Here is a 24,490-nt window from a genome sequence, read left to right as displayed (position 1 = left end):
CATTTTATGAATAATCCAATGCCATAGTAGCCATTTTAGAACAATGGTCATACAATATATTCAACATTCCAAACCTGTCCCATAAAGATAATATAACCTCCTAGCACTGGTTTCAACATTTTTATTCCTATTTTAAATGTTTCTTTCCTTTCCTTTTTTCCTTTTTTCTCTGCCCCACATCCACATGTAATTTTAATAATTATCTGAAATATATTTGGGGTTTGGCAGGTGCAACATGCCACATAAAGTGAGGAAGGCTGCATCAGGTTATTCTCAGCTTTAGCTGAAGTTCCTACTCTCCCTACCAGAGGTGGGTTCCTACCAGTTCGCACCTATTCGGTAGAACCGGTTCGTCAAATCTACCGAACCGGTTAGAAGAGGTTCCACCAGTGGACCCGGAAAGCAGGCCACACCTACAGAAGAGGTTCCAAAATTTTTTGAAACCCACCACTGGTCCTTGGATATGATTATTCTACACTATCATGCTCATATTTATAAAACTCAGGGCCTCTGTGGAAGGTAAGGATGACTACTGCGTTTGTGGTGCAATCAGAACATTGCGTGTGTTGAAGTTGTTTTAACGCAAACCAAAGATGCCTTTTAAAAAACAAGTTTACATCATATTCTTATGCATGCCAGTGCTCTGTGTGAGGTAATTTAAGGTGGTTCTGACAAGAGTCATCGGCATCTTCATATCCGGTCACATGGGCGGCAAGCCACTCCCATCCGGTCACATGGGCGGCAAGCCACTCCCACAAAAGAGGCCACACCCACAGAGTAGGTCCGAACAATTTTTGAAACCCACCACTGCTCCCTACTCATCTTCTCAATTTGTTCTCTATAACTCTTGATGGATTGTCAGTTCTTTGTAGGTTCTTTGAACAATTTCCTGGCTTTTGATTTATTTCTTGTTTTAATCTAACTGATGGGCCAGTACAGATATTGCAGAATGACATGACATGATAATATTATCGAATGATGAAAAAAAACACGCTTCATTTCCAGGGCAGAAACTACAATGTTAGGGTGAAAACGATGAGATCGCTAGCAAATAATTCTTGACTCTAGTATAAAACTATTACTATGAATGAGATAAGAAGATGTAGAAAATAAACTGGCAATTTAAATGTATTTCTCTTTCTTGGAGCCTGTTTCTCTATAGCTTTTTAACGGCTATGAATATATTTGACCAGAAATTGCTAACACAAAGGGTTAAAGCATAATTCTTATAGTTGGACATTTTCATTCCAGACATGAATTAACATCATATGTAATAATCTGAACAAAAATTATATTTTTGGCTTTCAGTAAAAGAGATTAATTTTAAAAGCCTCCTTGATTAAGTTCTTAAATTGTTGTCATATTAATAAATGATTAGCAGTGGTTAATTAAATTGCTTTTTTCACAAATTTACACATTTGATTATTGATGAAATATTAACTACAATTTTGCAGCACATCATTGTCTATAACCATTATAAACTTTAACCACTATAATCTTTATTAAAAACATGAATATTTAGTAATTTCGTTGGCCTAAAACTAAACAAAATATATTTTTAAGGAATACCTGAGAACATTAAACATTTTTCATTTTACATTTCTTTCAGGAAAAAAAATCCAGAATGATATAAAACTTTACTTATTTCTTTTGAACTACTTTATAAAATAAAAGCAAAATAAAACTTCTGAAATAAAAAAACCCCAGTGATGTCAATAAAGATGTTTACATGTACATTATAGTGACAGTATGCTATAATATTTGAAATAAGTATAGTTTAATGTCAGCTATGGATTCCATGTCCGTGTTTCCCTGAAAATAAGAAAGGGTCTTATTTTATTTTGACACCCCCCCCCCCAAATAAGCAGTTGGCCTTATTTTTGGGGAGGTGTTATTATTTTTGAGGTGCAGGAGGTGGTGAGCGTGGTCACCTCATGGCTGCTGCTTGTGTTGCAATATTTTCGGGGAGGGCTTATTTTCAGGGGACGGCTTATTTTAGTGCATGCGCTCCAAAATTTGATTGGGCTTATAATCCAGGGAGGTCTTATTTTTGTGGAATCAGGGTATAATCAAGTATCATGACAAAATAGATCCCACACCCATACATAAATGTGAGATCATTTTTTCTTGTATTAAAAATGATATCTTTTAAGCTATTTTTTATCTTTCGTTATTCTTTGATTTCTCTCAGGAAAACGTCACATTTTTGATAATTTGTCATTCCCTCAGTTGCTGTCCTATTTGCCTAACTGACAAACAATTGGTATGTCCAGTCTCTTGAATAAGAAGCCAAATCACTGCTGTGAAATTAATTCTTTAAAAATTGGGTTGCGAAAAATAAACAGAAAAAATTCTTGAACACTAGTATATATATATATATATATATATATATATATATATATGTATGTATGTATGTATGTATGTATGTATGTATGTATGTATGTATATATGTATATATGTATATATGTATATATGTATATATATATATATATATATATATATATATATATATATATATACACATACATACACACACACATACATACATACATACATACATACATACATACATATATATTTGTTATATTTATGCTGATAAATAAATAAAGCGGAGACTAGTATAGATCTATTTCAAGCTATTTAGCTCTCATCAGCTAGCCATACCCTTGCTGGGAATCGAATATAACAAATGTAACAAAAAGGCAACAGTAAAAAATATTGGGTTTCTGTCTGGATGGTCTCTTGTGACGAGCTGAAGGACAGAGAGTGGAAGTGTGACCTTCCTCCCATATTTGGGCATACCAGGGGTTGTGACTTTAAATATATATATATATATAGTATATATATATAGTATATATAGTATATAGTATATAGTATATAGTATATAGTATATAGTATATAGTATATAGTATATAGTATATAGTATATAGTATATAGTATATAGTATATAGTATATAGTATATAGTATATAGTATATAGTATATAGTATATAGTATATAGTATATAGTATATAGTATATAGTATATAGTATATAGTATATAGTATATAGTATATAGCAGTGGTCCCCAACCTTTTTATCGCCGCGGACCAGTCAGCCTTTGATAATTTTACCATGGCCCGCTGAGCGCGCGCAGGGGTGGGGGGGCGTTGTTTTAAATCCACCTTCCCAATTCAACACCTGAATCATATCCCACCTTCCATTTTGTATGTAGATTTTAAGGAATAAACAGCTGAATTAATCAAGGTCAAAGATAAAAAGAGCAAGGGCAAAATTAAATAAGCCAGAGGATAGCAATGTAAAAAGAATACAGTATTAAGGAGAGAAAGGAGAAGAAAAAACCTAGCTTCTGCTGAGGTCAGGGAAATGTTTGATACTGATCTGGCTGGGTAAGAGTCCAAGAGTCCATATCGCCAATAACTACGCGTGGGGGGAAAGGAAATGTGTTTTGTGAGGAAGAGAAAGAGCGCGCTTCACCGACGCCCGTTGGCGAAATTTTGGAAGAGAGGCAAGAGACTTCAGGCACCGAGCCCCCACCCCTGGCTGCGGCAACTGGAGCGGGCAGGAGGCAGGGAAGGGGTGGGCAAGACCGCCACTTTTCCACCCCCCGCCCTCAGCTGCCCGACGTTCTCTCTCTCTCTCTCTCTCTCTCTACCTCTCCCGCCGTTCCTTCTCACAAGCCAAGGCCGGGCGGGGAAGCGCCGTCTCCGTCCCGGGCGCGCCGCCCCTCCCTGGGCAACTCGGAGACGACTGAGCCGAGGAGGACAGCGAGAAAAAGAAGAGAGCGGCCAGCAACGACCGCCGGGGAAGCCGCCAGGGCCTCCAAGGGCTCCGCTTCCAGCGCATGGTCCGCCCCCTCCTCGCCTCGCTTCCAGGCGAGCCGACTGAGGCGAGAAAGGAGAAAGAGGCGGAGGCGTTCACTGAGGGGACGGCTGACTCGGGGAGGGGGCGGAGGTGGTGTAGTAGCGGGGGATTCTTCCTCCTCGCCTCACTTGCTCCTGTGCTTCCGCGCAGCTCCCCCCCTCCAGCGACGGCGCTGCATGAGTGAAGAGTCGGCCGTTGCATGGCCCCCGGCCGCTGCGCGGCCCGGTGCCAGGTACTCCACGGCCCGGCACCGGTCCGCGGACCGGGGGTTGGGGACCACTGGTATATAGTATATAGTATATAGTATATAGTATATAGTATATAGTATATAGTATATAGTATATAGTATATAGTATATAGTATATAGTATATAGTATATTATTTATATATATATATATATATATATATATATATATATATATATATATATATATATATATATATTGCATTTATAGTCATTCATTTAAAAAAATACTGATCTCTTTATTTCTCCACTTAAGGTGGAAATTAATACTATTTCATTTGTAGTTTTTTGTGCTTTTTTTTTTAGTTTAGAACAAAAATTAAAATGACACAGGTTGAGAAGGGGTTATAGAAGTGTGCCGTGTGGGTTAGGAAAGGCATGCAGGAGGTAGCATGGGGTCAAATAGGCTATGTGGAGGGGCTTGTGGAGTGGGTGATACAGGCTGAGAATGCACATGGGGGTTCATTCTCTGTCTGGATTGGGAAGGGTGGCGGGAGTGGGGGTGGGGGTCTTTCCTCCTTGTTCCTCCTTCCCTTCCTTTCCCTTCCCCTCCTTTCCCTTGCCAGCAGGTAGATAAGTGTTTGCTATGGATGGAGGAGGGTAAAAGGCAGTGGTGGGTTTCAAAAATTGTTCGAACCTACTCTGTGGGTGTGGCCTCCTTTATGGGAGTGGCTTGCTCCCACAATATGAGCATGATAGTGTAGAATAATCATATCCAAGGACCAGTGGTGGGTTTCAAAAATTTTTGGAACCTCTTCTGTAGGTGTGGCCTGCTTTCCGTGTCTACTGGTGGAACCTCTTCTAACCGGTTCAGTAGATTTGACGAACCGGTTCTATCGAATAGGTGCGAACTGATAGGAACCCACCTCTGGTAAAAGGGATTGCAAGACTGGAAGTTCTGAACTTAAGAAGCTTCTTGGATGAGAAGTGAAATATTTTCAAAGGTAAAATACCCCAAGAAAGTTCAGTTACCTTTTGGAAAAAAGCACCTTTGAGACAACCATGTCCTGGATGATTGAGAATCTCCATAAACATTCAGCCTGCCAATTGCTGATGAAGCAAAATAGTTTCTTTTATTCCCAAAAGAAATATAATACTATACACTAATGCAGTGTTTCTCAACCTTGGCAACTTGAAGATGTCCGGACTTCAACTCCCAGAATTCCCCAGTCAGCATTCGCATTCGCTGGCTGGGGAATTCTGGGAGTTGAAGTTCCGGACATCTTCAAGTTGCCAAGGTTGAGAAACACTGCACTAATGGGTTACAGTTAAACTATCAAGTTTATAGTTTAAAGATAAAAAAAATAAAACATTTGAAAGGCCAATTACAACTGTCTGTCGTCTCTGACTTACTTTGATAGGCTCTTGAACTGCCAGATGATTGGATAAATAGAGAATAAACATTCAAATTGGGTTAGTTGGAAATGTGTGGTCTTATTGTACGGATGTTAAGAAGATTCTAGGAAGAAGCAAGAGAATAGCTGCAAAGACTCTTGATGGGAGTTTAGAAGCAGTTTCAGGATAACGTTTGGCAGCACGAAAATGAAGGTCTCCAGGAAAGACAACTGCTATCTTTTATTTTATTTTTTTTCCATGTCCTGATGAAAGTTTCACAGAATGCTGTAGTAAGCCTGAGGAAGAAAATAGGATTCAAAATGTCAAAGGTCAATTTGAATAAGAATGGAGCTGTGTTCAATCTGATATCCTTCCAAAAGAAAAGAAGATACATGAAGTTCTCCTCTGGATTTTGATTTCTTTTACGAAACTACAAACAGCTAACTAGAGTGAAAGAAAATTAGCACATATGCTTTGCTTATGTTCATTAAGTTTGTTAAGGATATAACTTCATTGAAATATCACATGTTATTAATGACATTTAATTTTAAATAAAATTACAATTTACTCATCTTAAATAATTATTCATTTCTATTTATCCCATGTGTAAAAAAACCACTATTGTAGCATTGATGGTATATTCAATTATACCAACTTTTATTAGTTTTACGATGTCAGCATTAGAATTTAAATTAATGTGCATTTAAATAACAGGTTAAGGAAGACATGTTTAAATGTATGGATTTTGTATGCTGTCTTAACTTCACCAAAATAAATTTGGGATGTGAACCTAATGTAAAATAAATAAATAGCCAACCAAATACTTTAGAGTTTGGTAAAGATCGTTGAAGTGAAAAAAAAAAACTCATCGATAGTTTGGACATTCATCATATTATCTCTTGGTTGAAGGTCTTAAGTGAATGAATGAAGTCACTGTTTTTTACTGTTTGATGGTGGAAACAGGTTTGGGTGATCTGTTTGCATAGCATTCTTTCCTCCTGTCATTTCTTCTGCTTCTTAGACTCTGAAATGTTACATGGTCAGAATAGCTCAAAGGAATCTTCTAGGATTAAGGAAATGGATATACACTACTTTCTGGATAAGCTTTGGGAATTGCAGGAAATGTCCAAGAACTGGGGGGGGGGGAATCTCACCAAGAAGAAATTCTATTCAATAACATTATAGTGTTGTCATCAGGGCTGGGTTTCGACCGGTTCGCACCGGTCCCTGCGATCCGGTTGGTCGCCGAACCCGGAAGTAAGTAACTTCCGGGAACGGCGAAGCCCCCCCCCTGCGCCCGCGCGCGCCCGCACACCCGCGCCCGCTCCTTACCCGGTTTTTTTGAATTTCGCGCTTTCCACGCATGCGCAGAACGCCTGCGCGATCCTCCAGGAGCAGCTGGAGCATCGCGCAGACGCTAGTACGCATGCGCGTGCTGCACGCGTGCACACGCACGCCACGTGCGTGCGCGAGGACGCTGCGTGCGTGCACATGCGCGCCGCGTGCGTGCGTGAGGACGCCGCCAGCCTCGTTCCAACCGATCCGGTTGGAACGGGGCGAGAAACCCACCCCTGGTTGTCATAGTACAGTAGGGCAGAAGCTTGTCACTAAAAATGTTTCAGATTCAAGCCCTAGTATCTTCTCCAGGGCTGAGATAAACATGCTTATAGAAAATTGCCATAGTCTCATAATTCTATTCTCACTAAAGTGTCAAAATGTATTTTGCAAAACATTAATATGAAATTTATTGAGATTATTATCTGTTCTGACCCCCCTTGTCTCACACCAACACACACTCCGAGACAAAGATAAGTTACGACATTTAGTTGACAGACAGACAGGTCTGTTGGCAGCAAACCGGCACAGACAAGCTTGGGCAGCAATCCAGCACAGACAAGGCTTGGCAGCAATCCAGCCTGCCAAGCTCACAATAATGTTCTCCAACATTAATTCCTGCGTTGACTTCTGCAAGAGGGGCATGTGCACAAGCAGTCCTTTTATAGTCTGGAGAGGAGCCTAATGACCACCAGCTGAGTGCAATTACCTCCTGTAACTGCGCAACTGTTCCTTACGCCTATTAGCTCTTCGGTGCCGAGCATCCATGAACAACTCACTCCTGGCGTCTGGCTCACTCTCCCTTGTCTCCTCCCCAGTGGTCGAAAGCTCAGGCGCCTCCTGGTGGCCAACCAGCCTCTCTGCACTCTGCTCGGAGTCTGAACCCTTTCCAGGGTCCTCCACATCCTCCAGAGCCAACTCATAGGGCCCCTCGCTGTTGGAGTCTGGTGGCAGCTCCAATGGCTCCTGCTGGGCCATAACAACTGCTAACTATTACCAGTTGCCAATCACCATTTTTTCTGATTATGAAATTATTTTACCAATGTGCATTCATTTTAGTATCCCATCAACATTACTATTTATTTTGTAACAGAAGATATAGGCATATCTCTGATCTTTTCTTAATTTAGTATAACACAGCAAATTCTAGATTAATAGATTATACTGATTTTTTTTTTAACAACTACAATTGTTTTATCTTACAGCTCTCGTTTGCAGCAACAACACCAGAGTTAGCAGATAAGAAAAAATATCCTTATTTCTTCCGGACAGTGCCATCCGATAATGCTGTGAACCCCGCAATTTTAAAGTTGCTCAAGCATTATAAATGGAAAAGAGTAGGAACTTTGACCCAAGATATACGAAGATTTTCTGAGGTAAGAGCAGTTTAATATCTTCTCACTGAAGTTGGAGTTGGGTTGCAAAAATGGCATGTTCTCGATATAGAATGAAACTAAGAAATATTTCTAAAATAATACATAATTAACTAATAGCTGAACCAGCAGAAATTGCATACATTTTCCGAAGATCATTTCTGAAGCAGATATTTTACCTTTGAGGCTTGTTACAAAGGTTTTTAATCTAACTCTTCTCAGTGATACTCTACTTTTTTGTCTGCTAAGAGTTGTTTATTTGTTCAAAGAATTTAGATTGCATAGCCGGGAATCTTGGATACACAGATTCCTATCATTATAATATTATTTTGTTATATTTAAGAATAAATATTAATGTTACTGATAGATTATCGGGTAAAATTTGTATCTTAGTACTTACTGTCCAATTCTAAATATCGACTTTCCAAGGTCAAAGCTGAAACAAGAATAATCCAGCATGGCAAAAATGTAATTTGACAAACAACATTCTTGATATAATTTATCTGATAGATTAAAGTAGCAATAGCAATAGTAAGACGTACATCACTTCATAGTGCTTTACAGCCCGCTCTAAGCGGTTTACAGAGTCAGCGTATTACCCTTAACAATCTGAGTCCTCATTTTACTGACCTTGGAAGGATGGAAGGCTTAGTCAACCTCGAACTGGTGAGAATCGAACTGCTGAACTGCTGCAAATTGGCAGTCAGGAGATGTAGCCTGCAGTAGCGCACCAGTGGAATGCCTGTCGGAATGCTAGTGGAATATTTTTCCAGGTTTAAAACAAATAAGTAATCTAAAATGGAATAAATAAATAAAAATAATTGTTAAGTGGATGAAATAAGTTAAAACATTTAGAAGTAACACCTTATATAATATAAATGACTAATTGTCATTTATGCAATCACATCTAAATCTCACTAATTTCATAATGCATTAGAAACCTAATAAGTTGAACTAGGCTAATTTAGAGTGTATTTTTAAAATATAAAACACTTTCCTCTGCCACAGCACCTGTTGAAGAGCCGAGGTGGCGCAGTGGTTAGGGTGCAGTACTGCAGCCACTTCAGCTGACTGCTAACTGCAGTTTGGCGGTTCAAATCTCACCGGCTCAGGGTTGACTCAGCCTTCCATCCTTCCGAGGTGGGTAAAATGAGGACCCAGACTGTGGGGGCAATATGCTGACTCTGTAAACCACTTAGAGAGGGCTGAAAGCCCTATGAAGCGGTATATGTCTAACTGCTATTGCTATTGATAATGATATTCTAATTAAATTCTGGTTCTGATTAAATTCCTATTTACCTTTCAGTTTATAGTTTATCAGACTACAGGCTTATCATGTAGAATTTTTGTATTAATATATTGTCATATTCAGTATTATTAATACTCAATTGGATCCAATAATTACTGGAATATATTTCATGTGGGCAATATATGAACAAAGACTGCTATTATCTGGAAATCTTAAAAGAAATAGAGATGCACACACTGGTCAAAATTAAATATGTTGGATAATATTTCTTAAACTGCTTGTGTTCCAATTAGTCTGTATAAAGGAAGAGGAATATTTATACCTCAGAACTTCTGCCATCATGTGTCACCCTCATCTTTTAAAATTTCTACCATAGCATACTCTTCACAGCTAAAAATGAGGTAGTTTGATACATTATATCCTATTTCCTTTAGAATCTCCAGCCTACATTCTATGTTTTATTATGTGTTCTATAAATAGCCTATGTTCTATTTTTTCACCATAGTCTCTCTTCTGCAATTTTTCACTTCCTGGGAGAAATAAACAAATGCTCAGGTGTTACCAATTGTAATGAACTGTAATCCCACTTGCCAAGGTCTAAACAATTCTTTTTTTAAAAAAATTTGCTTAAACATCACACTGCTTGTGCTGCATTGGAACGAACTGAATTGTGGGTGTACAGGTGAAACTCGAAAATTTAGAACATCGTGCAAAAGTTCATTTATTTCAGTAATGCAACTTAAAAGGTGAAACGAATATATGAGATAGACTCAATTCATGCAAAGCAAGATAGTCCAAGCCGTGACTTGTCATAATTGTGATGATTATGGCTTACAGCTCAAAGTTTGTGCATATACAGTAATAATAAACCTTGGTTCACAGCTAAGCTCAAGCAATAGCAATAGCAATAGCAATAGCAATAGCAGTTAGACTTATATACCGCTTCATAGGGCTTTCAGCCCTCTCTAAGCGGTTTACAGAGTCAGCATATTGCCCCCAACAACAATCCGGGTCCTCATTTCACCCACCTCGGAAGGATGGAAGGCTGAGTCAACCCTGAGCCGGTGTGATTTGAACCGCCGAACTGCAGTTAGCAGTTAGCTGAAGTGGCCTGCAGTACTGCACCCTAACCACTGTGCCACCTCGGCTCTACAACACAACAACTATGTTGTGTCAAAGAGGAAGCCTACAGGAATACAGACAGGGTGCTATACAATCATACCAGTAATATATTAACAAGGGAGAAGATATTGATAAGAGATATTAAAAGAAACTAACCAAGGAGAGAAGCAACTTAGAAGAAATTTCTTAATGAGGAGAGCAATCAACCAATGGAATAGCTTGCCTTCGGAAGTTGTGGATGCTCCATCACTGAAGGTTTTCAAAAAGAGATTGAACAACAATTTGTCTGAAATGATATAGAGTTTCCTGCTCCAGCAAGGAGTTGAACTAGAAGACTTCTGAGGTCCCTTCCTATTATGTCTAGAGATCAGGGCAGCAAAGAGAAGCTACTCTGAAAAGCTGAGGAATCAATTCTAAGCAAATGAACCAGCAAATGTGTGGGAAAGCCTCAGTGGTGGGTTTCAAAAATTGTTCGAACCTACTCTGTGGGCGTGGCCTCCTTTGGGGGAGTGGCTTGCCACCCATGTGACCGGATGGGAGTGGCTTGCCGCCCATGTGACCGGATATGAAGATGCCGATGACACTTGTCAGAACCATCTTAAATTACCTCCCACACAGCACTGGCATGCATAAGAATATGATGTAAACTTGTTTTTTTTAAAGGCATCTTTGGTTTGCATTAAAAACAACTTCAACACACGCAATGTTCTGATTGTACCACAAACGCAGTAGTCATCCTTACCTTTCACAGAGGCACTGAGTTTTATAAATAGGAGAATGATAGTGTAGAATAATCATATCCAAGGACCAGTGGTGGGTTTCAAAAAGTTTGGAACCTCTTCTGTAGGTGTGGCCTGCTTTCCGGGTCCACTGGTGGAACCTCTTCTAACCGGTTCGGTAGATTTGACGAACCGGTTCTACCGAATAGATGCGAACTGGTAGGAATCCACCTCTGGAAAGCTTGAAGAATGTCACTAGCTACAGCAAATCTCTTTCCCTTACTGAAGAGAATCAGCAACTGGAAGATGAACTGAATATGTTTTACTGTAGATTTGAGAGGAGATCATAGTCAATTATTGCTGCCTTCCGCATCTCAGATATATCAACAATAGCCAAATCTCCTAGACCTATTTCCATTCCTCTGGGTTGCCCCTCCATTGGTGATCCCAGAAAAATATGTGCAAGGTCTATTTCATAGACAAAACATCATAAAAGCACCAGCCCCAGGCATGTCTTTGCTTATTATTGCTTATTCCTGTATCCAATATATAGTTTGAGTATTAAATAGCAGAGGGAACAAAGGCCAATCCGTATTGCTTCATTAGTTTGGCTCTGTATCTTTGACTATGCTTGCAAAGATATTTACAAAATTTAGTCAGGTAAGGGTCTTTCTGTGGGGAGGTAATTGGCCATCTTATGCACCCCCAAGGGTTTAATTTGAAGATTGTGGAAAAGATCCTGAGTCTCACTGAAGGCCTCACTTGAAGCTGCACAAATGTTATTCCCACTTATGAGATGTGTGAAGGAAGAAAATGAGACTTGATTTAGAACCGAAACTGATTGCAGCACAGCCAGAAACTGGAAATAGGTTCAGAAAGCAAAGCAAAACAAGAAAACAACTCATCTTAATTTACTGGCAACAAGTTTCTTAGTAAATCTGTCTTTTTTTGTTTGTAGTTCATGTTATGCAATAGATCTTTTGTTGTAAAGACTGGGCTTGTGTAATACAGGATCTTTTAAGTATTTTGTTTAACTATTATTTGCTGAATGGCTCATTTGTAAGAGCCGAGGTGGCGCAGTGGTTAAATGCAGCACTGCAGGCTACTTCAGCTGACTGCAGTTCTGCAGTTCGGCTGTTCAAATCTCACCGGCTCAGGGTTGACTCAACCTTCCTTCCTTCCGAGGTGGGTAAAATGAGGACCCAGATTGTTGTTGGGGGCAATATGCTGACTCTGTAAGCCGCTTAGAGAGGGCTGAAAGCCCTATGAAGCAGTATATAAGTCTAACTGCTATGCCAGTGGTGGGTTTCAAAAATGTTTCGAACCTACTCTGTGGGTGTGGCCTCTTTTGTGGGAGTGGCTTGCCGGCCATGTGACCTGGTGGGAGTGGCTTGCCAGCCATGTGTTCTCTCTTTCTCTCTCTCCTTCCTTTTGTCTCTCTGTCCCTTTTTCCTTTTTTTCTTTCGTCTCTCTCTCAGTTTTTCTTTCTTTCTTTCTTTCTTTCTTTCTTTCTTTCTTTCTCTTTCTCTCTCTGTGTGAGTCTGTCTGTCTGTCTGTCTCTCTCTCTGTGTCAGTGGTGGGTTTCAAAATTTTTTGGAACCTCTTCTGTAGGTGTGGCCTGCTTTCTGGTGGAACCTCTTCTAACCAGTTCAGTAGATTTGACGAACCGGTTCTACCGAACTGGTGCGAACTGGTAGGAACCCACATCTGGCGCATGCCATATTTTTCTGATATTTTTTTCTACCATTTTTATCTCTGTTTACTTTTGTTGAGTACAGTTACATTTTTATTTTTTTAGTGTATTAGCTGTTGTGGTTGATTTTTAGAGCAGGTATGCAATTTTTGAAATTCATATTATTAACATTTTGATTTTGTTGTAGCAATTCAGTAAGGTAGACAGCAACTTTGTTTAAAGTGCAAGCTCAGCAGACAAAAGTATTCATTCAACAGTACTCATTTGTGGAATGACTTTGCAGCTAGTCCTCGGCTTATGACGACAACTGTGCCCAAAACTTCTGTTGCTAAGCAAGATAGCTGTTAAGTAAGTTTTGCCTCAGTTTATGACCTTGCTTCCAACAGTTGTTAAGTGAATCACTGCCGTTGTTAAATTAGTAACAGGGTTGTTAAGTGAATCTGGCTTCCCTATTGACATTGCTTGTCAGAAGGTCACAAAAAATGATCACAAGACCCAGAGACACTGCTGCCTTCATAAATATGGGCCACTTGCCAAGCATCCATCCGATTTTGCTAGCATGACCATGGGGATGTGTTCTGCCGAAGGTGGCGCAGTGGTTAAATGCAGCACTGCAGGCTACTGCTAGATCAGCAGTTCAGCGGTTCAAATCTCACCGGCTCAGGGTTGACTCAGCCTTCCATCCTTCCGAGGTGGGTAAAATGAGGACCCGGATTGTTGGGGGCAATATGCTGACTCTCTGTAAACCGCTTAGAGAGGGCCGAAAGCCCTATGAAGCGGTATATATGTCTAACTGCTATATTCTGACCCCCCTCGTCCTACACCAAAGCACGCTGAGACAAAGATACTTCAAGGATTTATTAACACAGAGACTAGACCTTGGCAGCAATCCAACACAGTCCAGACGTTGGCAGCAATCCAATACAGACTAACCTTGGCAGCAATCCAGCCTGCCAAGCTAACCATGAAAGTTCTCCAATTTTAGTGAATATGTTGACTCCTGCAAAAGGGCGTGTGCACAATAATTCCTTTTATAGTCTTGAGAGGAGCCTAATTACCACCAGCTGAGTGCAATTATCTGCGCAACTGTTCCTTACGCCTATTAGCTCTTTGTTGCCGGGCATCCAGGAACAACTCCCTTGGCTCCTCCCCACTGCTCCAATGCATAATGTCCGGATCACATTCCCTTGGCTCCTCCCCACTGGTCCAAGGCTCAGGCACCTCCTGGTGGCCAACCAGCCTCTCTGCGCCCTGCTCGGAGTCGGAACCCTGTCCAGGGTCCTCCACATCTTCCAGCACCAACTCATAGGGCCCCTCGCTGTCGGAGTCTGGTGGCAGCTCCAACGGCTCCTGCTGGGCCACAACAGGGATGCATAAGTATTAAAAACAGTCATACATCACTTTTTTTCAGTGCCATTATAACTTTGAATGCCCACTAAATGAATGGTTGTTAGGTTGAGAACCACCTGTACATTTGGTGAGAAAGATAATAAACTCTTCTATATCCAATTTCCGGCACCCCAACTGTGGCAATCAGTGCACCTCAAGATCATACCAGCAAAACTCAGTTCCCAAAATAAAACCTAAACTTTCAAGAAAATAAGGGTGGAAATTTTAATTTAATTAAATAGGACAGTGGTAGGATTCAGCCAGTTCGCACCTATCCGGGAGAACCGGTTGTTAACTTTCTAAGCAGTTCAGAGAACCAGTTGTTGGAAGAAATCTCCTTTTGTTTTTTCCCACTTTACAGGGCTAATCCTGTAAGGAAGGCAGGAAGGAAACATTCTAGTGTTGTTTTTAGCCTCATCTTTATTGACCTGCTTACAGAAACGGCCTCTCTGGTTAACCCTCATTACATTGTAACAGCTAAAGCGAAGCGCCCATCGACCTGAGTGATCTTGAGTTGGCCACGCCCACCCAGTCACATGATCACCGAGCCCCACTTACACAGATGGGCATTAGGGCAGAGAACCGGTTGTTAAATTATTTGAATCCCACCACTGAAATAGGAGTACGATGTTTCAAGGTATAAACCCCTGGCAAACAGGTCAAAATTGTACCTTCAAAATTTAGCAGCAGAATTTTCAGATAAAACCTATGCAAATATGGTGAAAAGGATAGTGTAAGGTCTTTGGAAGATGACACACATCAATTTCTTTCCTTAGCATTCCCCTGCATGGTTAAAAAAAAAAACTGGGCCAAAATACTCGAGCCTCATCCCATCTGGATTTCTCTGATTGCACTAATCAAGAAGCTGCATTTCTGCTTTCAAACTAAAAACCCTGTTCCTAAATATAAAGGCCATTTTCTTCTTTCAAGAGATGGTGGTTATTGGATTGTTTTTGAGATCATAGATGCTGAATATTGTATTCGTGTACAGGGGGGCAGCCTAGGATAATTCACTATGTAGATTATGTGAAATAAAGGATTATGCATAACTCAGAAAGGAAGAAAGGTCAAATTGTAATAATGATTTTTTCCTGAAGCTGTAATTGTTAGACTGATTATATATCTTGAATTGGTACAAATGTTATTTATTTGTTTTATTTTATTTGTTTTATCAAGATAAGATATATATATAAGACAATAGATATGTAGGTCTTTGGTTATTCGGGTTTTCTCACGCGTAAAATTGGAAGTGTCTTGGCGACGTTTCGACGAAGTCTCATTCGTCATCTTCAGGCTTCGTGCTTCCAGGAGCAATACTGAAGATGACGAATGAGACTTCGTCGAAACGTCGCCAAGACACTTCCAATTTTACGCGGGAGAAAACCCGAATAACCAAAGACCTACATACTAACACCCGCAAAAACCTCAGAAAACAGATAATAGATATAAATATATACAAGTTTATGAATACATGAAATGGATACGAATAAATGGGGTTGTTAGGACAGGGATGGTAGGCACTTATGCACCCCTTTACAGAGTTCTTAGGAATGGAATGAGGTCGACATAGACAGTCTAAGGTTAAAGTTGTGGAGGTTTGGGGAAGAAACCGCAGTGTCAGGTAGTGCATTCTAGTCATTGACCCCTCTGTTGCTGAAGTTGTATTTTCTGCAGTCGAGTTTTGTACGGTTTCCCTTAAGTTTGTATCTATTGTGTTCTGACTCCCCTCGTCCCACACCAACACACTCCAAGTCAAAGATACTATCCAGAATTTATTAACAGACAGACAGGTCCTTGGCAGCAAACCGGCACAGATAAGCTGTGGTAGCAATCCAACACAGATCAGTCTTGGCAGCAATCCAGCCTGCCAAGCTCACAATTCTGTTCTCCAGCATTCGTTCCTGCGTTGACTTCTGCAAGAGGGGCGTGTGCACAAGCAGTCCTTATTATAGTCTGGAGAGGAGCCTAATGACCACCAGCTGAGTGCAATTACCTCCTGAACTTGCGCAACTGTTCCTGACACTTATTAGCTCTTCGGTGCTGGGCATCATGGAACAACTCACTGCTGGTGTCCGGATCACTCTCCCTTGTCTCCTCCCCACTGGTCCAAGGCTCAGGCACCTCCTGGTGGCCAACCAGCCTCTCTGCACCCTGCTCGGAGTTGGAACCCTGTCCAGGGTCCTCCACATCCTCCAGAGCCGACTCATAGGGCCAATCACTGTCGGAGTCTTGTGGCAGCTCTAACGGCTCCTGCTGGGCCACAACACTATTGTGTGCTCATGTATTATTGTGGCTGAAGCTGAAGTAGTCATTGACAGGTAGAACATTGCAGTAGATAATTTTATGTACCACGTTTAGGTTATGCATTTGTGCATGTTTTCACTGAAAGTTCAAACTAGAATGCATATATCTTTCTGCAGGTTTACACTTACTGTAAGAGCAGTTCCATTTAGGAGAAGTCTGTCCATTTGCATCCTTTCGTATTCATATATTCATACTTTATTCATAAGCGCTTCATATGTTATTCTGCTACTATCACTGCTATATTTGTGCATTTTACAAAGGGTCAGAACAATAACCTCAAAGTTCAGTTTCAAATATATTTGATAAAATATTTAGCAATCACTAGATAGGTAACTATTTGATCCCAGCCTTTGCTCTATTTTTTGTCTTGCCCACCTTAGCTTGAATATGTCATTGGTTTCATTCCCATATTAATTTACCCGTTATTCTACACCAGCACCTGAAATATGACCATTACTTAAATACATGTTATATGATCCCTCTTTAGAACCTCTTATAGAGGATTCATTTCCTCTAAATCATTTAATCACATTCTGGTTGTTAGCTGCTAGTAGATTTCTTTCTATTAACTGCAGCCTTTTACTGGAAGCATTTCCAAAGTACAGGATGTCATTTCAAATGTTCTTTAAGTAGCTGAATGCTTCTTTTAGTCCAGTCATTGGTTCCTCTCTGGTATTTATAAAACAAAGCGCCGGAACTTTGTGCTCAGGATTCTCCAAAATGTTTTCAATGAATTTTGGAAGTACTTTGAAATGCAATAAGATTTAAGACTTAACTTAAATCTTGCAGTGCTGAAATATTTCAGTCCTCTTGCCCTCATTGTTTACTTTGCATTTGAGTTTGGGGGATTAATTTTAATTTTTTTCTCTTGAACTTAAACATCTTTTACGCATGATAAGGGGAAAAAGGGGAATTTCTTCAGATTTTGGCAGACTTAACAAGTACTAAAGAAAAAGATTGTTTATCCTTGGCAACGACCTTCCAACAAACAAACTGACCATTGTACCACTTTTAAAAACCTGACTAAAATATGCAGAAGTTGTGTTCTATATGCTGCTTCCCCTTGGTGTTCTCCATCAATACCAGTTTCACTTCTGAGATAGTTCAGGATAAGTAGCCTGTCACAAGGAGAATAACAACATAACAAAAACAGCTGCCTCCAGTTCAGTGCAGGCTGGATAGGGCTTGATCAGGTCTAAAGATATAGACATTCTTCTAGAAGGAAATTAGACACTTAATAAATGGTTGCCTTTATTACCTTCTATGTATTTATTTAATCATTGTGGTGATTAATTTTTCATATTGTAGATCTTAAGAGGTTAGAAGTAATAAAACGTGCCCACCTTTGCCTAGAAGTTACACTTGAAAAAACCTTTCATTTTCAAAGTTAGTACATGAGGATCAGGAGTGGGTTCCTGCCAGTTCTAACCTCTTCTATAGAAGAGGTTCCACAAATCTACAGTGCTGTTTAGAACCAGTTCCAGCTCCCTCCGCCCGCCTGTCTGCATATCATCAAGATGAAGAGCCAGAGGAGGAATTCTGGGAGTTGAAGTCCACAAGTCTTAAAGCTGTCAAGTTTGAACACCCCTGAGGTTTTTTCCCCTAAAGGGTTAGGGGTGCAAGGGTCTTGTAACTTGAAAGCTTTAAGACTTGCGTGCTCCAATGCCAGAGTTTCTGAGTCAACATTTTGGTTGCTAAGCAAGAGCGTTGTTAAGTGAGTTTCACATTTTACAAGTTGGCCACTCCCACCCAGTCACACGGCCAGCAAGCCACTCCCACAAAGCAGGCCACACCTACAGAAGAGGTTCTAAAAATTTTGAAACCTATCACTGATGAGGATGTGATCAGAGATGGGTTCCTACCTATTCGGTCCAGTTCGGCTGAATAGGTAGTAAAAATCTGGCATACCTTTCTGAACTGGTAGTAATGGCAGCCTGGTTACAACCCTGAACTGGTTCCCCGGCAGTGGTGGGTTTCAAAAATGTTTGGAACCTCTTCTGTAGGTGTGGCCTGCTTTCCGGGTCCACTGGTGGAACCTCTTCTAACCGGTTCGGTAGATTTGACGAACCGGTTCTACCGAATAGGTGCGAACTGGTAGGAACCCATCTCTGTTCCCCAGTCACCACTTGCTCACCCCGCCGGGCTCTGCTCTGCAGCTTGCCTGCCTGAAGCGTTGCACCCCTGATCAGTCTGCCAGGTAAGCCTGTGAGTCGCGCCTTAGCTAGCTGCCCTTGACCCCTTTCCCATGGCCCATGCTTCTCTGCTTTCCGCGTGGCCTTCCAGGCGTCCCTGTGGCCAGCTTCCGAAGGCAGGCAAGCAGAAGGCTGTGTGGAAGACGGGGAAGCATAGCAGGACTGCAGGGAAGATAGCAAGGAGCCTACTCTCTTCCCCGCGGCCTTGCCGTGCCTCCCTGCCTTCCACATGGTCTCACTGGTGGTCCCCCCATGCCTTCTGGGCTTGGCGTCCAGCCTGGCCTAGCCAGCCGCTCCACCTGCAATCAAGCTAGATGGGGAGGGGAGCACGAACAAGTACTGAAGGGACTACGAGAGGAGGGAAGATGCCATAGCACATGCTCTTTCCCTCAGCCTCCTCCTTTCGGAGGGCTCCGATTGGCTCCCCTCTGGCTTCGCTGAGCTCACACCATTAGCCAACCTGCCAGCAGGAGGTCAGTGCGGTGGGCTTTATTGTGTTCCAGGCAGGGTGAAATGCCTGAACCGGTTTGCCTGAACCAACAAGGAAAAAAGGCTTGAGGCGCGCAATCCGCAGAAGCTTTTTAAAAAAAAACTTTTTAAAACCTTTTTTTCCCCTGCCGGTTTGCCTGAAAGAGAGGAAGAGGGAGGGAGGGAGAAAGAGAGAGAGGGAGGGAGGAAGGGAAGGAAAAAAGAAAGAGAAAGAAAAAGAAAGAAAGAGGAAGGTGTTAGAAGGAAAAAATCAGGGCTCACTTTTCAGCCGGAGATCGCTTGGCAAAGAAAAACAAATGCTTTAAATCAGGAGTCTCAAAATTTAGCAGCATGGCTGGCTGTGGAATTCTGGGAGTTGAAGTCCACAAGTCTTAATGTTGCAAACTTTGGAGACCCTGCTTTAAAATGAAACCTCGGAAGGAGGTTTTTAATTGCAGAAGAGGAAGAGGGAAGGGAAGGAAGGAGAGGGGAACACAGCAATCTAGGCGCAGTGATTGGGGTGCAGTACTGCAGCCTCTTCAGCTGACTGCTAGTTGCAGTTTGGCAGTTCAAATCTCACCAGCTCAAGGTTGACTCAGCCTTCCATCCTTCCGAGGTGGGTAAAATGAGGACCCGGATTGTTGTTGGGGGCGATATGCTGACTCTGTAAACCGCTTAGAGAGGGCTGAAAGCCCTATGAAGCGGTATATAAGTCTAACTGCTATTGCTAATTGGCTAATAGTGGTTTCCCAGTACTCATGAAATAGGTCCTTAATGCTATCTTACAAACAAAGGTTTATAATGCCTTCCTAAATGCCGAGAATAAAAGAGCTGAATGGACCCCTTGTGTGTTCCATAATGTGAGGACAATTGCAAATAATACCTGTCTTCTATTCAAACCTCATTCACAGTAGTGGGACCTTAAGCAGGTCTTAGGTATTGAAGGGAAGAGTGGAGAGTAGAGCAACATGTAACTGCCTTGCCTTACTCTTCCCTCCAAAATTACTTCAGAATCCCCTGGGATTCTCTGGGTTATGTTTTGTCTGAAATCCTGGGGAAAAAAACTTCCTAGCTTTTGTTTCTGCTGGACTGCAGCCAATTAAAAATGGTTTAGTACAGGGGGAGGGGGTCAAACTCAAGGCCCGTGGGCTTGATCCAGCCCACAATATGATCGGATCTGGCCCGTGGGGCCGTCCTGGTCTACTCAAAAGTAGCTTCAGCCCGGTCTACCGAATGCAAAGAGGAAACATGCCAGCAGTTTGAGGAGTGGTGTCAATCTGGCCATGCCTACACAGTCAGCAGTGACGTGCGGTGAGGTTTATGGCTGGTGAGGCACTGACACAGGGGTTTCAAATTTTTTTAGACTTGTGGACTTCAACTCCCAGAATTCCACAACCAGGCATGCTCAGTTCCGATTTAAAGAGACAACATTTTTCCCCCTTGTGAAACAAGTTTTCCTTCATTCTCTTTCTTCTCCCTCCCCCTCCTTCCGCCCTCTCTCCCTCCCTCCCCCCTCTCTCAAACAGACACACACACACAGAGAAGTTGGATCCCTCTCTCACTCACTCAATCTCAAACAAACACAAACACAGAAGTTGGATTGGATATATTTTCCAATGGCTTGAAAGCAGCTCCTCTGCCATACCACCCCCCAATTCCCCTGCTGCCTTCCGATCCGAGCCTTTGATTGCAGGTGGAGCCACATTGCCTTTTCAAACTTGTAATCAGTGAAGCTGGGCTTATATACTTTTATCCAGGGGTGTGTGTGTGTGTTAAAAGGCAACGTAGCTCTGCATGCAATTACGTACCTTTTCCAGCTGTTTCAGAGAGGATTTCAACTCTGCTCTTGCCTACCATCATGAAAAGAAAAAAAAATGTAAAAGGAAAAAGGCAAGAGCTGAGATCAGGCTGAGCTAGTTGCTGCCAGAGTCACTGTGTGGATGACCCTGCTTAACTGTTTAAAAAAGGCTCTTAAAAATGCCCTCTACAGGAGGCAGGAGAACAACGTGCCTCATCTACATCAGGAATTTTTCGGCTTTTAACCCTTGCTTAGCTCTACTCGAGTGATCATAAAGTCAGACTAGATGAGGCACCTCGTTCTCCCACCTCCTCCTGTAGAGGGCAATTTTAGAGGCTTTTTTAAACAGTTAAGCACTAAGCAGAGTCATCCACTGTGACTCTGGCAGCAACTAGCTCAGCCTTTTTCCTTTTACATTTTTTTCTTTTCATGATGACAGCGGTGAGGTTCTGCCTCCCCTGACTGCATGTCCCTGCCAGTCAGCCACTTCTGTGTACCCCCCCCCCCCCGAGGCCAGCCAAGCCCTGATGTGGCCATGGCCTTCAATGAAATTGCATTTGACACCCTGGTTTAGCAGTACCTCTGGATTCTGACAGTTTGTTCTGTGTTCAAAAGAAATCATTTTTCTCTTTTGTCAGTACTTGTGAGTGCATCTGGTGACTGCCATTTTCCTAATAATAGGCTAGGTATTCCATTTACGCGCTTATGCTGTTAGCTGTCTTATTTTCTTCTCCAAATCTTCAAAGGGTTTGCTATTGGAGATACGAGTAGTACTGCTGCTCACATCACCAATAGCAAAATCTTTGAAGATTTGGAAAATAAAGTAAGGCAGCTAAGGCAGCATTGCACATTCACCTGGAAACTTATCTGGATCTATTGATCTAACAGCAAATATTGCAAATGAGGAAATGAGCCAAACTGTGGCACTCTAGACAGTACAATTCAAACAATACAGCAATGATAAATGGAAAGATACGGAATTACTATTGGGACTCCCTTGCAAAATGCAGAGAAATGCTAAGAGAAAGACAGTGTAAAGGTGATAGCATTACAATTGATTCACCACACACTTGGAAGGCTGCAACTACCACCTAAGGCTTTTCTATTCTGCAGGAAGTTGAACAAATAGGATTTAGTCTGATATTATAATTTATTAAATATAACATCTTCTTTTGATTCTATATCTCAATTCCTTTCTTTTCGTAAAGTTTCTGGAGATTGTTGTACAGGAGATTTGTGATTGCTTAGAACTAAAGTTACAAAGTAGTAATATTTGAGACATTGTTTTCTTTTTTATTAACTAAAAATAAAAGAAAAAGAATTTATGAAATTATAAAAGAAGAGGGGGGGGATAATTTTAAACCACTCCCACCAGGTCACATGGTTGGCAAGCCACTCCCACAAAGGAGGCCACTCCCACAGAGTAGGTTCGAAATTTTTTTGAAACCCACCACTGATTCATAGTCAACTTGGTAAGCACTGAAACAACCAAGCCCTGAGAAACCTCAAAATGGGCTTTCCATTTCCTGGCTATACCTATCAACTAATAAAAGAGATACTCTTACAGCAAAAGGAAAGAATACAACCTTGTACATTTAAATCCACATATAAATGTGTGTGTGTGTGTGTGTGGTTTACAAGTAAGATCTCATATGGCATAACATTAAATAGAATCTTAATGATTTGGACATTTCAAAATGTCTGGCTTATGTCTGACTCTCTGTCTGGAAAGACTCTCTTACCAGAGAGTCCAGAATATGTATATATGTCCGGACATTATTTTTATCTTTTGTTTTGTTTGATTGACTTGTGTCATTAGGAAGACATGCAATAGTATGCCTTGTGACAGGGTCTTCACCCCTAACTGCTTTGAAGGAATGTTTTCCTCCTGGTAAATTTTATTTAATGAGGCATGTAGAAGCAATAGGTTGCAAACAGGCACACTCAGAGACATTTCAGTTCTGGCTAATGCAACCAAGATGATATATGAGTGGTTCTCTTGCCTGACCCAACTAAAAAGGCCTGATGAGTTGTTGTTTTTTCCTAAAATGTATCTTGTCAAATTTCTTTATGGGGTCATGTTACAAGCTGTGATAATTTCTCTTATTTTGATGTTTTAGGAATAAATAATGAAATCAAATTCAGTGGCATCGAGCCAAAACTGGTTAAGAAAGACTGGGAGGAAAAAGATGCAGAACATAACAATGAAAAGATTAGTGGATAAATAACTGAAAAAGGAGTTACAGCCCCCGCGATATATAAGAGATCTCTTCTTATATAGCGTATTTTTTGGAATATAAGACGCACCTTTTTCCCTCAAAAAAGAGGGTGAAAATCTGGGTGCGTCTTATACATTTTTTGCTTACTGAAACCCCGCCCCCTTTGCAAAAATGGAAGTGAAGAGGGTTTGGGAGACTTGCAAAGTGCTCCTGTGGGCTGGGGAGGGCAAAAATGAACAAAAAATGGGCCATTTTTGTTCATTTTGCCCCCAGGAGCACTTTACAAGCCTCCCAAACCCTCTGCATGCCCCCCTTTTTTGCAAAAATGGCCCAGTTTTTGCTCATTTTTGCCCCACCCAGCCCCTAGGAGCACTCTAAGCAATAGCAATAGCAGTTAGACTTATATACTGCTTCATAGGGCTTTCAGCCCTCTCTAAGCGGTTTACAAGTCAGCATATTGCCCCCCACAGTCTGGGTCCTCATTTCACCCACCTCGGAAGGATGGAAGGCTGAGTCAACCTTGAGCCGGTGAGATTTGAACTGCCGAACTGCAAATAACAGTCAGCTGAAGTGGCCTGCAGTACTGCACTCTAACCACTGCACCACCTCGGCCTCCCAAAGCTCTATAGTGCCGGCCATGTGTTTTCTCTCTCTCTCTCTCTCTCTCTTTCTCTCTCTCTTTCCTTCCTTTTGTCTCTCTCTGTCCCTTTTTCCTTTTTTTCTTTCATCTCTCTCTCACTTTTTCCCCTTTCTTTCTTTCTTTCTTTCTTCCTTTCTTTCTCTTTTTCTCTCTCTGTGTGAGTCTCTCTCTCTCTCTGTGTGTGTGTGTGTGTGTCAGTGGTGGGTTTCAAAAAATTTTGGAACCTCTTCTGCAGGTGTGGCCTGCTTTCTGGTGGAACCTCTTCTAACCGGTTCGGTAGATTTGACGAACCGGTTCGGTAGATTTGACGAACCGGTTCTACCGAACTGGTGAGAACTGGTAGGAGCCCATCTCTGCACTGGTCATTAGATGAGGACCAACCCTGATCCAAGTCTTTCCCAGTTTGATCCCCCTCTAAGCCTGAATCTCTGTAAAGCAAAGGGATGCCTCCCCTTCACACATGCACACACCCGACTCCCTGGGTGTCAATGGCAGGCAGGTGAGACTGTTGAAGATCCCAGGTCTCTACTTCAGCCTCAAAGGGTAGA

At 41.6% G+C, this 24,490-nt stretch overlaps 1 protein-coding gene across 1 annotated transcript in view; it reads left to right on the top strand.

Moving 5' to 3' along the window:
• Positions 1-24,490, top strand: part of GABBR2 (gamma-aminobutyric acid type B receptor subunit 2) — a 426,007-nt gene that overhangs the window by 92,067 nt on the left and 309,450 nt on the right. The window contains 1 exon segment of the mRNA XM_032220456.1: positions 7,982-8,152. Coding sequence (XP_032076347.1) covers positions 7,982-8,152 — 171 coding nt within the window.

This window comes from Thamnophis elegans, chromosome 6 (genome assembly GCF_009769535.1).
Source record: "Thamnophis elegans isolate rThaEle1 chromosome 6, rThaEle1.pri, whole genome shotgun sequence".
In the NCBI taxonomy this organism is placed as follows: Eukaryota; Metazoa; Chordata; class Lepidosauria; order Squamata; family Colubridae; genus Thamnophis; species Thamnophis elegans.
The sequence above is the reverse complement of the archived record's forward strand: the minus strand, read 5'-3'. Positions and strand labels throughout refer to the sequence as shown.